We start from the raw sequence: 14,805 nt of genomic DNA on the forward strand, positions 1-14,805 counted from the left end.
GTATCAATGTCGCAAATGCAACGCTGATACCGACGCAAATAACGACATTGATAACGATGCTTTGCGATGCTAATAATGACGCCAATAATGACGCGTGCAGGTAAATTTACAATGCTAATAGCAACGATAACAGGGGAAAAAAAATTTGTGGCAGGCAACTTACAAAATAGTTTTGGCACTGTGTACAATGCTCATGTAAATAAAGACAAAGTGTACTTAAATCATAACACTGATACATGAAATAAATACATGATCGCATAATGAAAGTGACCGGTACAACCATGGCAAGATATCACTACTACATAGAAAATGTCTACACATATCAGGTGACCAAAAAAGAAGTGTGTGTGAGCTCTAGAAATCCAAGCGCGAGCTATATATCCTCGCCATCTGAAAGCTCATCCCGCCGCAGAGGAGCATCGAATGGACTCTGCAAAAAAAGAAACAACTACACATCAGTCCACCATACAATAATGTATTCTAATTAAACATGGTAACTACGGACAAGAAAGATGAGTGACTTACAAGGCTGCCGTGTCTATACAATCGGTCGATCAATACAGTGAGACCATACCTCTCTGCAGTCTCAAGGCCGATCGGATCGCGATTTGTAATGGAGTGTTGCAAAGAAAACAAAATACTAACTGTTAGAAACATGATTGTCAGTACAAAGGATATTGCAAAAAAATAAGCAAGCAAAACAAAAGAAAAACTTATAAAGTCCTCCAGATATGTCCTGTGGCCGGCCGCCACTCCCAAGATGATGGACCACTCCGGCCTCTAGTCGTACCCTTGTCGCCTCGCGCTGCTGACTCCAATGTTCTGGAGAATCTGTAGCCTCCTCCCTCAGTCGGCGCCAGTCATTCACGTCTAGCCACTTGGGCTTTGCAGCCCCACTCTTGAGTGCCCTGCGTATGTTCGATCGTCTATGTGACATATATGCACGCATGCACTCCATCATCCACGCCGTAGAAAACCTATCTGCTGTGGCTGGAATCGAAAACTCCTCATGCAAGGATGCTACTATGTAGTCCTTGCTCCCCTCTGGTATGTTTTTCCAATGATCTAAGACGTTTTGCCGAAAAACTTGTTGGCACAACTCTCTCATGCGAACCATCACCCTCCTCCCCTCATCATTCATGATGATGGCTCCTGACCTATCATCGACAACATAGGCATATCCCTCCAAGGTATGCCTAAGATGGATCCTCTCCTACCTGCGACCACGCTCCTGGGCATATCCAGGAGACCCCTATATATCTGATGTACCAACCAGGGTAGTATCTATCAGTGTAGCACCCATAGGGGTGCCAACTGCGGACGGTTGAGCAAAAGGTGGAGTAATTGGAGTAGACGTCCCCACAGATGTGACACATCTTGGAGGTGATGCAACTCCAGCAAAACGACGAGACAGAGGCACCGCGTTCGTGCCTCCACAGCAACCACCTGAGCCACGCTCTGTAGAATCGCCACGAGAGCAAGGAGTAGCACCTATATCCTGTGCCGACCGCGGGCTCACTACCTCCATATCTCTACAACATCCCCCTGACCGTGAAGCACTCCCTCCCTCTGGCCCAAGTCTAGAGCGTCGACCTCGTTTGCTCAAAGCTGAAGCATGCCGAAGTAGATCTAATAGAGCGGCATAACAATGTCCGAGACAGCTCCTGGTCCGCCATGTCTCTGAATCTTGCCATCTGATCTAGAGACATGTACGTGAAGATATCCTGCAACTCCTCATCGCTCATCCCTCAACTCATCCAGATGATCTAAGTATCCACAAAGGTCACCTACACAGACAAAAAATAATGTTAGCATAATCAATTTAAATCATACAAAGCATGGTAATATAAATCCTTAAAAAATGATCTCACTTAAAATGCATATCTTATGTACCCTTATAAGCGATTAGTCAATGAATTGAGTAAGTGAATGCTCCAAGTATGAAGTATCCTATGGTCCCATATCAATCTCCTGATACAACTCCGCATACACTGGAAGGTCGATAGACATGTCACCACAAAAGGATGTGTCCACCTCGTTCTCAAAGAATTATTCTTGGACTCCTGCATTTCCATCATTATTACCCGATATTGGCTCCTCTACATGCTCCAAGATTTCAGTTTGGATAGAAGATTACCTGTTCACAAACACGTACAAGAGAGATTAAACTATTGTGGCATGTACCATGTCGTAATACAATTAACAAACAAATGAGTTTATGCACGTGTTCACAATGGGTCGGCAACACAAAGGTGTTGCGCAAATCCTTCCATTTTTTTTCAGAATCTATTTCGAGAAATCCAAATGGACCTCGTCGAACTGTTGCTCCAGCTCCTTCAAGTACCACTTTGAACCACTGCACATCGAATAGTATCATGGAGAAGCTACGGTAGTCCACCATAACAATACTTTGCAAGTTCCCAAAATACTCTATCTCATCTATAACTGTGTTTGGATCCGTTGCTCGTCATCGGCTCTCTTGCTCGAACCTTACCATGATACCACAGTCTGTTGTGGAGCGCATTTTGTCAATATGCTCCACGTGAAAATGTCATTCAGGCAACCATGCTATACTATATATTTTGTACTGTACATTGAAATACTCAAATTAGTTGTCACATATAAAATATAGATACGACAATTCCTAAACACATCATCACCTTTGGACTACATCCCCTCAAGAATTCCCACTCCTCGGTTGAGACCTCCGCCCTTTCGCGAGACGCTGCGGTCAAAGCTCCATACAACCATCACGTTGATATGAACCATGGCATCTCCTCCATGCCCTCGGGATATTGAATCGGTCGATGGCGTGTACTACGTTGAAATTCAGATCGTGCTTCCTCTCGATCTTGCCTAGCTTGCTGGTACCTGGTGAGCCACATCTCCATAGAGGCATGGTGTAACATACAAAAGCGATTCACCTTCTCCTCCATTGCAGCATCCATTCTTTTTTCTACCCCATTTCCAACCACCACATCTCCGGTCAGTCCATCATCGTCCTTCAACGACCGTAGCATATTGTTGTCTGGATTCACCGTTGGTAGCCATTGTGAAATATGCACTAGCGCCTCAAACACCAACCAACCTTCAACCATGCTACCTTCTGGCCGAGCTCATTGTCGCACAAAGCCTTTCAGGGTTTTCATGAAGCGCTCTAAGAAGAACATCCATCGCATATGGACAGGTCCATCAATCTCCACTTCATCTACAAGATGCACAAGAAGGTGGATTTGTATCGTAAGCATGCTGGTAGGCATGTATTTCTCAAAGAGATAGACCGTCTCCATGGCTCCCCGCCTCACGGATTCAATAGAGGACGTCCTAATCTCCTTCTGTGAGATCCATTGCACTAAATTTGACAACCTGTAAATGGCCCCGCGTATTTCTGGAGTAAGGCATCCTGCGATCACGATCGGTAGTACAAACTGCCACAAATGAGAAAGCATTATGAACAATGGCTACACTCCAAATAGCAAAATGCGCACGCCAATTACAATCCATTCGTAGTACAAACCTGACATATCTTATGCCAATCGTGGGATTTTAGCCGTGATAATTGGTCATCTTTAGAAAATGCAGACCTAAGAGAACGCATCATACTCGTCGGAGTGCGGATAGACTTGACTATTTGCTTCACAATGCGCTCTTCTTTAGTGGACAAAACCTAAGGAGTGCGAGGTAGCTGCACACGACCATCAGCACTCGATTGCGGCCAAAGCGCCTCCATCTTGCCTACCTCCTTCAAATCCATTCATGCCCCTATAGTGTCTCTCTTTCCTGTGATGTGGTCCCATAGCAAGCTGTCCACATTCTTGAAAATATGCATGGGATCCATGATCTGTAAATGAGGTGTCAACCATAACAAAAACAGAATAGCTAGGAGACCAAATCCCACTGCCAGATACTCCTTTTACCACAACCAGTTTCCCAAAGCATTAGGAAGCCAACAAGAATGCACCTCAAGCCTTAGCTAGTTTGAAGACAATGTTAATGTGTCTTCCTTCATGATCAATTTTACCATAGGTCACGCTTTTGAGAAATTTAAAAAAGAATCAATACTATCACTCAATTTACAACATGGAGGAAGAAATGGCCTAACAAACAAATGTTCCTCTATAGAATGCTTTTTGCGAGTGGACTCAACCTTAGGTACTTTTTTAAGCTATTTGTGTTGATTGATTTGGATCTAGTTGATGATAACATGGTCGTGCTTGCCTCCTAGTGGCTCCCCTTGAAACCTTACCACAAGAAGAAGAGGAAAATCTAGAAGCTATGCAAAGGTACCAAGAAAGACACAAATCGAGCACCTTGGTAATGTTTAACTTTAAGGTGAGTGAGGAAAGCACATTCAAGATACCACTACCCTTGCATATAGTATGGTTGCTCATTTAGGCAACTGAGAACATAACAAGTAAATGGCTTGACCAGTTGGATCTCCTAGCCTGTTGTACATCATGTTGTTCCTAGGGAAGCAAGAGTAAATACCTTAAACATGATCTGAGAGAAGTATGGCCAAGCCTACCAAAGTGATGATATTGAAACCCCAACAAAAGACCATGGGAATGTTACCGTTACTCACATTAAGATGAGAGAGCTGATCCACTTTATTTCCCCTATTCATGGAGTCATCGTAGTGATTTACGAAGAAAGTAAGCATGGAAAGGTACAACTTTCCCCGAATTTTAAACATAAGGACCACCCTTTTGGACAAAACATACTTGTTCTATCCTGTAGATTGAATGCCTTCCTTCAACCACTTTGTGAGAGATTTCAACAACTGCCCAAATCCATATTTTATCACAACTTGTAACTTCCTCAAGATTTTGATCAAGATACTACAATAGTTGGTCACACCCTACACAGATAGGGTCCATCCATTTTCTTTAATATGAATGCAAGTGGTAATGGTGCAACTTTATCTTTGAGCTATGTTGTTACCCACTTATTGTATACAATTTCTAAAGGATATGGTGGGCAGTATAATCAATAAGTGCACCCATCCTTTCTTCCCTCAGTCCTCTTCGCAACTTCTAAGTCTCTTGACAAGGGATGCCTCCAAAGAACAAATAATCCACCCACTTCCTGAATAGTGCACTATCCTCCACATGTTTAGTTATATTTTCATTCCAAAAAAAAGGGGGGGGAGAGAGAGAGAGAGAGATAGATGCATCACATTTTCATTGCACATAAAAGGGTTCTTGAGTTAGATCCATTATGTGGCCTTGGTCAACTCACTCCACTCCTCACCCCTAGCCCTACCCCCACAACATAATCTCAATGCACATCAAGGAAAGGCATCTCAAGATTGCTCAAATGACTTGTCACCCTAATATTTGCACAACACAATATAACTTCACACCAACTAGGTACTCATGTACGTCAACATTTTGGGTTTACCTAGAATTCAACCCATCTCCCAGTTGCACTAGGACATGGACTAGTCACTACATAAATAACATGGATATAGCCTTTAGGAAGGGCACAAGTTTGCTTATCAGTTTTGATGGACTTCCTAAAAATCCCTTAACATCGATGGCCCTACATCATCCATAATCTATGTTTTCTTTATCCACCATGCAATCAACATCCTTCCACCTTTTGATGCAGTCCTTAACCATCATCCACCACTAGAGTATAAGCTATCTTCAACTCCAACAAGATCCACCCATCTCAGCTTCAACAAGAAACACCTAATAAAATTCATGGTGGATCTAGAACTTAGTTGCTAGCTAAGGTGGAAAGAAATCATATTGAAACATTTCAACTAAGTAAAGAAAGGAAATGAATAGAAGAAACTAATGAGGCAAGCACTTACAAGACATTGCTCCAAGATCTTGCTCTATTGCTTGCTTTGAAATATGAGCCAAGTACATCATTTTATAGCTTCTCACCTAGAACATATCACATTCTCTTTGCTTATGGGATACAATATATTGCATGTGCCTTTAGCACAGCTTGTAGCACTAGACCTTTTAACACTTGCCCTTGGTGTTGGCTTATCCTTTAGATAAATGCACCTAATGATGTAGGTTTTCCCTCAAAATTATTGCAATGCCTTTATCTTATGCAGCGATAAAGAGTGTAGGCACATATTATTTTGGTCTCCTTAGCTACATCATTGGTGCCAATGGACACTCTAATGTTTAACTTTGGTGTTTATTATTCTGTGACTCTTGGTTAATCTTCTTGGCTTTGATTGTCTCCTCTTCTTTTTGCTTTACTTTTTCTCTTTTGCCTTTCTTTCTTGGAATTCGACATTCTTTGGTAGGTTTGATTATTTCCTTGCTCTTCTTGAACTTCTTTGCCTTCATGACCTTCATCTTTGTATGGAACTTTTCTTTAATCAATTGCTCTTTGTCTTCAAGTTTTATGATAAACTCTTTTTGCTCAATAAGATGGATACACAAGGATACATGGCCTTGGTAGCTTCATGGTATACATGGTTTTATGAGACATTACATAGAGAAGAAACTAGTGAGGCAAGCAGTTATAAGACATTCCTCCAATATCTTGCTTTATTGCTTGTTTTGAAATATGAGCCAATCAAGTACATTTTATAACTTCTCACCTAGAATATACTACCTTCTCTTTGCTTATGGGATACAATATATTGCATGTGCCTTTAGCACAGCTTGTAGCACCATACCTTTTAACAACACCCAACTATCCTCTACGAGGACTTCTTCACCAATTGTCCCAACATTTCTCATGTTTGGTACTAGCTACCCCAAGCTACCATTGATGTAAGTGCCATAAGGCTAGCACTTGTCTATGAGGGGAGCATTATATTAACCATAATGTGAAGTACATCTCCACAATTTTTTGGAGAAATCTTTGAAATTTTTTTGAATCTTTATACTATCAATTTTGGATTAGTTTTATAAACAAATGAGGTCCAAGATTCCTCTTGTGCAAATCATAAGCATTCTTAATGGACACTATAAGTTTAGAATGTGCATGAGTTAATTCACACATTAGGGGTAAGGTTTAAGCTAAGGTGGATACATGCAATTTGAGGAAGATCAGTCAAGTGGCTTAAAAATGAACTAGATGCCCAAGGGAAAGATTGAAACCCTAACCCTAAAGGAATTACAATTGAGACCCCTTATCTATACCAAAATTACAATTAGGTTAAGTCACTTCTCTAGGGTAGCACTCCATTTGCATTTCAAGATTTGGACCCCTTTTGTATTTTAGGATTTGTTCCCATGTAAACTAGGGTTTGCACCCCACTTTGTGTTTTAGGTTTTTCACAAATATGAGTAAGGGTTTGCACTCTCTTTTGAGGTATCCTACCCTCTTTATGGGCTTTTGGCCAATCACTCCTCAATGCATACTTGTATCTTAATTTACATCCATTATTCGGACTATAAAATTATTCAATTGATTTTACAGTATTGTGAACAAAATTCACATGTGTGATCCATACAACCATTGTGGATGCGACAAATACAACTGTGGGTGATAATATAATGTGCTTGATTGTTGCCGCAGTTCGCTTTCTCTAGCCTCCTCCATTTCTTTTACAGCATTCCTACACAGTTGGTCATCCTTGAAAGTAATAAGTCTTTTTCCCTATTCTTCTACCTTCTCAAAAAGTCTAAAGAGGTATCGGTGCAATTATGAAAAGTCTAGAAGCTCTTCTAGAACCGGCAGATAATCTTTTAATCTGGGATTGGACCTCCACCATGTTTGACTCCATTCGTCCTTAAGAGTCTTCATAGATTTTGCAATCTTCTATAACTCGTCTATATCAGCCTTATGTGCCATACGATTCTGAAAATTCTGTGACAGCTGCCTCAAGCTTCTTTATGCAGTGGTTGAGAGCTACCACAGACACACTGCTCTCACTATAGTTGCTTAAGACTATGTTCTTACCAATGAGTATATTCATCGTGTTGTTTTTTCAAAATATGTTGAGCTCACACCGGTAATTCTCCAACATAGCCATATTACAATCTGAAGGGGATAATCATTTAGCACTCCAGGAGCCGAAGGAAATCGTAATGGATGATACGACCATAGTTGAGTAGGATCAATTGAATAATTTTATAGTCCGAATAATGGATGTTTTATTCTTCTCCAAAAACAAAATGACAATGGACTGGCATGTTTTTCCTCCTCACTAAAGCTCTAAATATTTTCCATAAACTTGAGCTCCTGCAACGATCAATCAATTGAGTTTCCATCATTATCTTTATTATTATGATCGCAGCTTTCATTAAGAGTGGCCATTGACTTATTCCAAATCAAAAGAATGAGACTTTCCACATGTAATCTTAGTTAAAGTCACACCGTTTAAGGTGTATAGTATCCCTTGATGCTATCCCACCTTGCCTTCTCTTTGGAAAGACCATTTCCATCATGGCATTCCATGTCAATTTTCTGGAGAGAAGAGAGATGAGAAACAACTTCTGGTCTATCTACTAGACATAATGTGACTAGCGTTATCAAGCATTTTTGCGAAAACTAAAGACCCCCTACGATAATTTTAGGTAGGAAGTGTTTTTTTATAGTTCAAATGTTGTATGAGTCTTTGTTTTGTCATCTAGTTGTTGGATTTTTTGTAATTGTTTAGCTTAGGATTTGTTTTTGTTATTTTGTTTGATTTTATTAGTGTGGAAACTTGATAGCATTGGTCAACATTGGAGTTTGTTTAGACAGGTTGTCAACATATTGAGAAGCATCATTTTTCTTGAGCAACAAAGAGTTTTTGGGTGGGTGGAGCAGAGTACAATATTTTCTTGTTGAGTGTTGAGAGGTGAGGTTAAAGATTAATTCTAATCAAGGAACTATGTTTGCATTTTGCATGACATATACAAGCACATGTAGATAAGCTAGGCACAATTCTTCAATGCATTCATATTTTCGTGTGGACACATTGCTTGTTTGATTGTATAACATGGATCTCGACATTGCAAATTTTCTCAAAAAATGTTTGATTGAGCACAGCGTACATTTTTTCGAAGCATATTCTTTAGGACATATTGCATGAGAAATCAAGTACATACGAAGAAAAAAGCAGTCTTTGAAGACTCGAGAGAGGGAGTTCATATGAACTTTAAAAAATTATCTTCGAAAAGACTTCCTCAATTAAGGTTGAAGCTAGTTACATAGGTTATCATATTCAAAGCTGGACTGTGTGAGTTTTAGATAGTTCTTTTGGAGGTGAATATTGATGATTATAATGCCAAGGACGAGGAAGAAGAATCTAATGATGAGGATGCTATCGAACATAGTATTACAAATAAACAACCACGTCTATCGAGAGATGATTCTCCTTGTGACTAGTACAAAAAGAGTAGAGTTTGAATGGGGCGAGCTCACCGGCTGAGTTGAGAGAAGGTTGGTGGACTGCCAAGTGCCACAACGTCGTGCGCTATGAAAGGCCTTCGAGGTTTCAACTCTGCAAAAATAGGCTATCGTTCGACGATCGATCAAACACGCATGGAGCCACCCACCATCGCCTGACGTGCATCAGCCGCTAAAAACTGAGGGAGCTGGAGAGTCATGCTGGACGTGGCGACCTACCTCGATTGGGGGATGAAGCCGCTACTGTAATAAGAGAGGCGAGGGTAGATCATCTCGACAAGGCTAGTGAAAGATGTATGCTGCGGCAACGATAGCCAATCGTCATCGCGATGAGCCACCGCCTTGTGAAGGCCCTCCGTTACATCCACCCAATAGCTCTAAAGGCAAATCATCACCTGTCCAATGTAGCGAGCAGCAGGCGATACTTGCATTCGCAACCTCGAGTGGATTGTCCAGCAGAGAACTCAGAGCTGGTTAAAGGACCTTGCAATCAATCTTCTTCTCTTTTTTTGAAAATGGCATATAACAAATACTTTAGGTTTACCCCAATGGTGCTATATATAGACCGATAAGACGACCCGGCAGGCACTGAACATTCATTCTATCACATGTACCATGGTTAGAGTTGGCTCCAATGTCGACGCTTATATAGCCATAATGAAAAAAACGAAATGTGTGTTTTTACCCATTTCTTTTCTTAAATGAAGTTATGATCCGTATCTTCTCAACACTCCACTCTAACTAACCATGGATCATTCTCTCTATCCCATCAAAATAAGAACACAAGACTAGCTTCAGGGCGTAGTAAACTCATCAACTTATCTTTTTACATTTTAATCTAAAGGGTTAAAGGGCTTGAAGATGGTTCCACAATTCAAGCAATACAATTCAATGTCATTTCTCCTTTGTATCCACCACCAAGTACGTGAATGATAAGAGAAGAAGAATATGGAGAAGAGCTTCACCAAGCTAAATTCCTCGCTCTCTTGCAATCTCGCAACATCACACATAAGTTTAAACTCGATCCTCTTACCATGGATGGGGAAAAAGAAAATGTAAAGCAAGAAAAAAATGTAGGGTTTCACACCACTTAATCCTTCGCTCAAGCACCTCTCTCTTAACAATACAAACAAGATGATAAGATAGGAAATATGAATGGAAAGCTTTAATAATTGTACTAATAAAGCTTCTAAAGTATAGATATGCCAAAAGAGTAAATACAATTGAGACATTCCACCCTTAAATAAACCAAGATTCAAATTACAGTTCGACCGCTTCTCTAAGGTAACTCCCTGTTTGTGTTTTACAGCTTGTCTCTTTTGTGTTTTAGAGTTTGTGTCCATGTGAATTAGAATTTTCACTCCACTTTACATTTTAAGATTTCCACAATTGTAAATTGGGATTTGCATCATCTTTTGGGTGTCCTACTCTCTTTATATGCTCTTAGCCCATCATTCCTCAATGCATGCTTGTATCTTAACCTAAGTAGACCTAGCCTATGCTATTACATATGTGATCCATACAAAAATTGCAAGTGCAACAAATACAATTGCAAATGATAATACAATGTGCACAAAAGGAGCTCAACTCTCACAAAATAATACAACAATGAACATAATGTCACCATAAAATACCACAAATAATACAAATGCCCACAAATAATACACTCAAGCTCCAAAAATAGTATAGCCTTTCACATTTCTTATTAACAATTAACCACTCCTCTCAATACATGGACAAGATTAAAAGCAAGATCTTGAGTGAAGGTTATGCATGTGGATTGGGGAGCGGCTCGTCAACACATCGCAACTACATGGTAAGAATTGGCAAGTATGCTCAATACAACGTCTCAAATCAATCTATTGTTTGGTAGATTAGTTCGCCATTTTATCTACATATAATTAGACCAGGTGAGATAGTCGTAAACTTTGAGCAACAAGCACTATGAAACAATAAGGGCATCTCCAATGGTCTCATATAGAGTTCATAAAGGCAACAATGACCAAGTAAAATTCTTGACTAACTTACTATTATAAAAGATTTGGGCTATTCCATTGATTGGATCTTAAATCTAAATCAAATGTTGGGATGGGTGTCTTACAAATTGAGAGAAAATTGTAATTACTGGAAATTGTCTAATCAGCCCTTGCATGTTTGTTTGAAAATTGTGCAATCTATCATGATGGCCTATATTCAATTCTTCTTGCCTAGGCAAAACTTGAAATTGACTCCTTTATATGTTGACGAACATAAAACTTTTTATGGAAAACTAAGAGGAACAAGAAGTGTGTTAAATTATTGGCCATGCAAAAGGTTTACTGCCCTAAATCTCTTGGTACATTGAATATTTTCCATGTATTGACTCATAATTGAACTTAAAAACACATGTTTCTAGGAAGGACAACCCCCTTGGACTAGAATGTTGACTACTTTGTTCACTCATACAAAAGTAAGTACTTGAACATGATTAATTTAGATACTTAGATTTGCCTCTATATTTTTAATATCGTGTAACCTTCACGAAACATGAGGCATGAAATAATTGGAAAATGTGCAAAAGGACTTCAGAGTCAAGGTCCCCTAGTCCTCATCTTGTTACAAACATTCATAGAATATGTGACCATCATCCCCCGCCCCCCCCCCCCCCCCAAAATAAAAAATGTGCGCACACAACATTCATAGAATATGTCATTCCCCTAATTACAAACCCATCAATTATTATCATGTATTCTTATTCTAGCAAGGGCAAACCCTAATGGAGATGAGGCTGATTTGGCCCAAAAAAATTTGTTTTAAAATATTGCATACCAAAGAATGTGCTTCAGCTTTCCCTAGTACCATAAACATCTAGCACATATCATTCTCCCTACCAAATATTTTACCATAATCAATCAAATTCAACTTACTCATCCTGATACTAGTCTTCATTCCAGGTATACAGCAAAAGCTTCTAATATCATCTGTTTAGTATAAAAGGAGAGCAACAAAATTGTTACATTATTACTTCTACTTGACGAAAGGATTGGACTATGCTACAAGACACTAGTCCCTGAGTACAAGTGAAAAGGAAAATTTCATCTCACCCATATATGATAAGAAGAAAGATGTTACATTATTGCATTGATTCCTTCAAACTGCCAAGTTTTAATATACCACAGTGGATAACCACTAAATAAATGGCCACCCATAAAAAGACTATTGCATGCAAATTATCCACTGCAAGGCATCACATTACGTGACCTGAATCCCCCAAATTAAAACCATGTATGCCGCTTATCGATAAAGGCTTTCTGACCGTAAGTTTTCTGCAATTTCTGTCTCCCATCTGTCCCCATTCTCAAGAAGTTTTTCTTTGTCATACAAGAGCTCCTGCAAGTAGAAAGCATATAAACTGAAGCTGCTGTATAATGTCAGAAATGTGCTAACATCGAAAACATCCTAACAATTGAGGCCATACCTCATGGGTTTCAGTTGCAAACTCAAAATTAGGCCCTTCCACTATGGCATCAACTGGACAAGCTTCTTGACAGAAGCCACAGTAAATACACTTGGTCATATCTATATCATACCTGCAAACCAGGAGCCAGTATGTAAGGTGCAAAAGCATTCATTTATATCCAAAAGGCCTTGGCTAAGGAACATCATTTCAATGTTAACAAATAATAAGGTTAATAAACCTTTGTTAGACAATGGCAACAAACCTTGTAGTCCTACGACTACCATCTTCTCGCTCCTCTGCCTCAATAGTTATAGCTTGAGCAGGACAAATCTGCACAAATTTGATGAAGCATATTCAACAATGGATGAGAACATTCTGGCAACAATAATAAAAAGAGCACAAAATATTTAGGGGCATCAAAGAACCATCTATAATAATAAAAGTCCAGCCAAACTGAGCTGTTCAAGACTTTAATAAACAAGCCTTCCATGAAACCAGCCACAGATACACTTCTGGAGAAGACGCCTACGCAATATCAATGAAAGTCGTTTTGATAACTAGAAAATTAGAAAGCACAATGCTGACGAGTAAATATTGAATAGACAGACCAAAACAAAAATACTGGACAAAGATCCCTCATATTGTCTTGGTAGATGAAAAAGTCTGTCAGAATGCACAAGCAAGAAAGGAAGCAAAATTATTCTGAAGACACTTGAGCAAAATGAAGATGAGAAATTGATCAGCAAAATGATGAAGCCGGCTAAGCCAATTGGCAATGGTAGCCACTGGTAACTGCATGAGAGCTACCATGTGAATCCGCAGTGAGGCTGCTGAGGAGTGAAGAAGGCTAGAACTATGAATGACAAGAGCCCAACAATGTGTCGCAAGAGTGATAGGCTGACCTAATAAAGGTGCACATAACTAAATGACTCTCGCTAGCATTTGGGATCCCAAAAAAAAGGTTTAGAAAACCAACAAATGCATAATGAAAAAACGTGCATAAAATGAACAGATCTTGCCTGTAGAGCAAACAACAGAAGACAACCAACCACTAACAGGGATCCCCTCTCAAATATTGGGTGATGCCTGAATGCGTGAGGAGCATGCATGATGGATAAGCAAAGGCAAGTAAAGGGCCTTCATGAAAAGTATCCATCCTAGGGAACCCCAGCTCCCAATCCTCTAGGACACAGCTTAATGCTTACATGAAGCACCAGTTTACTGGAGGCTGATTGCTGCATCAAAGAACAGTACACTATCTAAGTGGAAAGCCAACCTCAGCCACCTGCCAATCTGAAAGTAGAGATTTGGGTCATAATTCAACCACCAACCCATCTGAAGTAGAGATTGTTAGGTTGCCTAAGTTGGTCTTGTCAGTCTATCATCTCCTGGTTGTGAGATCCTGTGAGAGTCTAACAAAGACATAGGAGCTCTGGTAGTTTAGGTGCATTTTCTTTATTTGTCGGCTTCTTATGTGCATTCCTAGGCCAGTTTCTGCTTTCCACAGTCTGCCTACAGCTGCCAAACATTGTCATTGTCATCTAGGATTTTTCCGGGGTCTCCCCTATTTTTTTGGGCATTTTTCTTCAGTGACCAACATTTAATGCTGGTCGGCCAGCATTCATGGCCTCCTCAGGATCAGGTCAGCAAGTTTTTTTGTGCTTTTGCCATTTATAGCTACATCCCCCACTTGGTAGATATATACACTCTTCAGTCTCCAGTCTTCCCTTTGCAGGTGCACACTCTGACACTCCAACCCTCCGTACTTGGTGCTGCCATTATCATCAGCCAAATCAAGTGCCCTTACTGACGCTTTGGGCTGCATGTAGGGACTGATCAATCCATCATCATTGTATCAACATTCTTCTTCAGTCAGTGCTGTTGATAAACCACTTCTTCAATTCACACACTTCATTTGGGGTTTCACACTAACAGCCCCAAAAGAGGCTGGTGTCCACATTTTGGCCACTTTTTCAGTGCCCACCCTCACAGTGGTGTGCCACCCTAGACAACTTACGCCTATAAATAGGCAATCACTTCATTCATTCTCA

The 14,805-nt window shown here is 40.0% G+C and overlaps 1 protein-coding gene across 1 annotated transcript in view; it reads right to left on the minus strand.

The window, feature by feature from the left end:
* Positions 1-12,375: 12,375 nt before the first annotated feature.
* LOC148022539 (uncharacterized) overlaps positions 12,376-14,805 on the minus strand; it is a 35,599-nt gene continuing 33,169 nt past the window's right edge. Inside the window, exons 5-7 of the mRNA XM_087695480.1 lie at positions 13,017-13,084; positions 12,773-12,884; positions 12,376-12,684 (exon numbers count right to left, since the gene is read on the minus strand). Of these exons, the coding sequence (XP_087551606.1) occupies positions 12,589-12,684; positions 12,773-12,884; positions 13,017-13,084 (276 nt within the window). The 3' untranslated portion in view covers positions 12,376-12,588. The remainder of the gene's footprint in view (positions 12,685-12,772; positions 12,885-13,016; positions 13,085-14,805) is intronic.

Source organism: Lygodium microphyllum, chromosome 16 (genome assembly GCF_053477565.2).
Source record: "Lygodium microphyllum isolate KBCC chromosome 16, Lygodium_microphyllum_v1.1.10, whole genome shotgun sequence".
NCBI classification, from domain to species: Eukaryota; Viridiplantae; Streptophyta; class Polypodiopsida; order Schizaeales; family Lygodiaceae; genus Lygodium; species Lygodium microphyllum.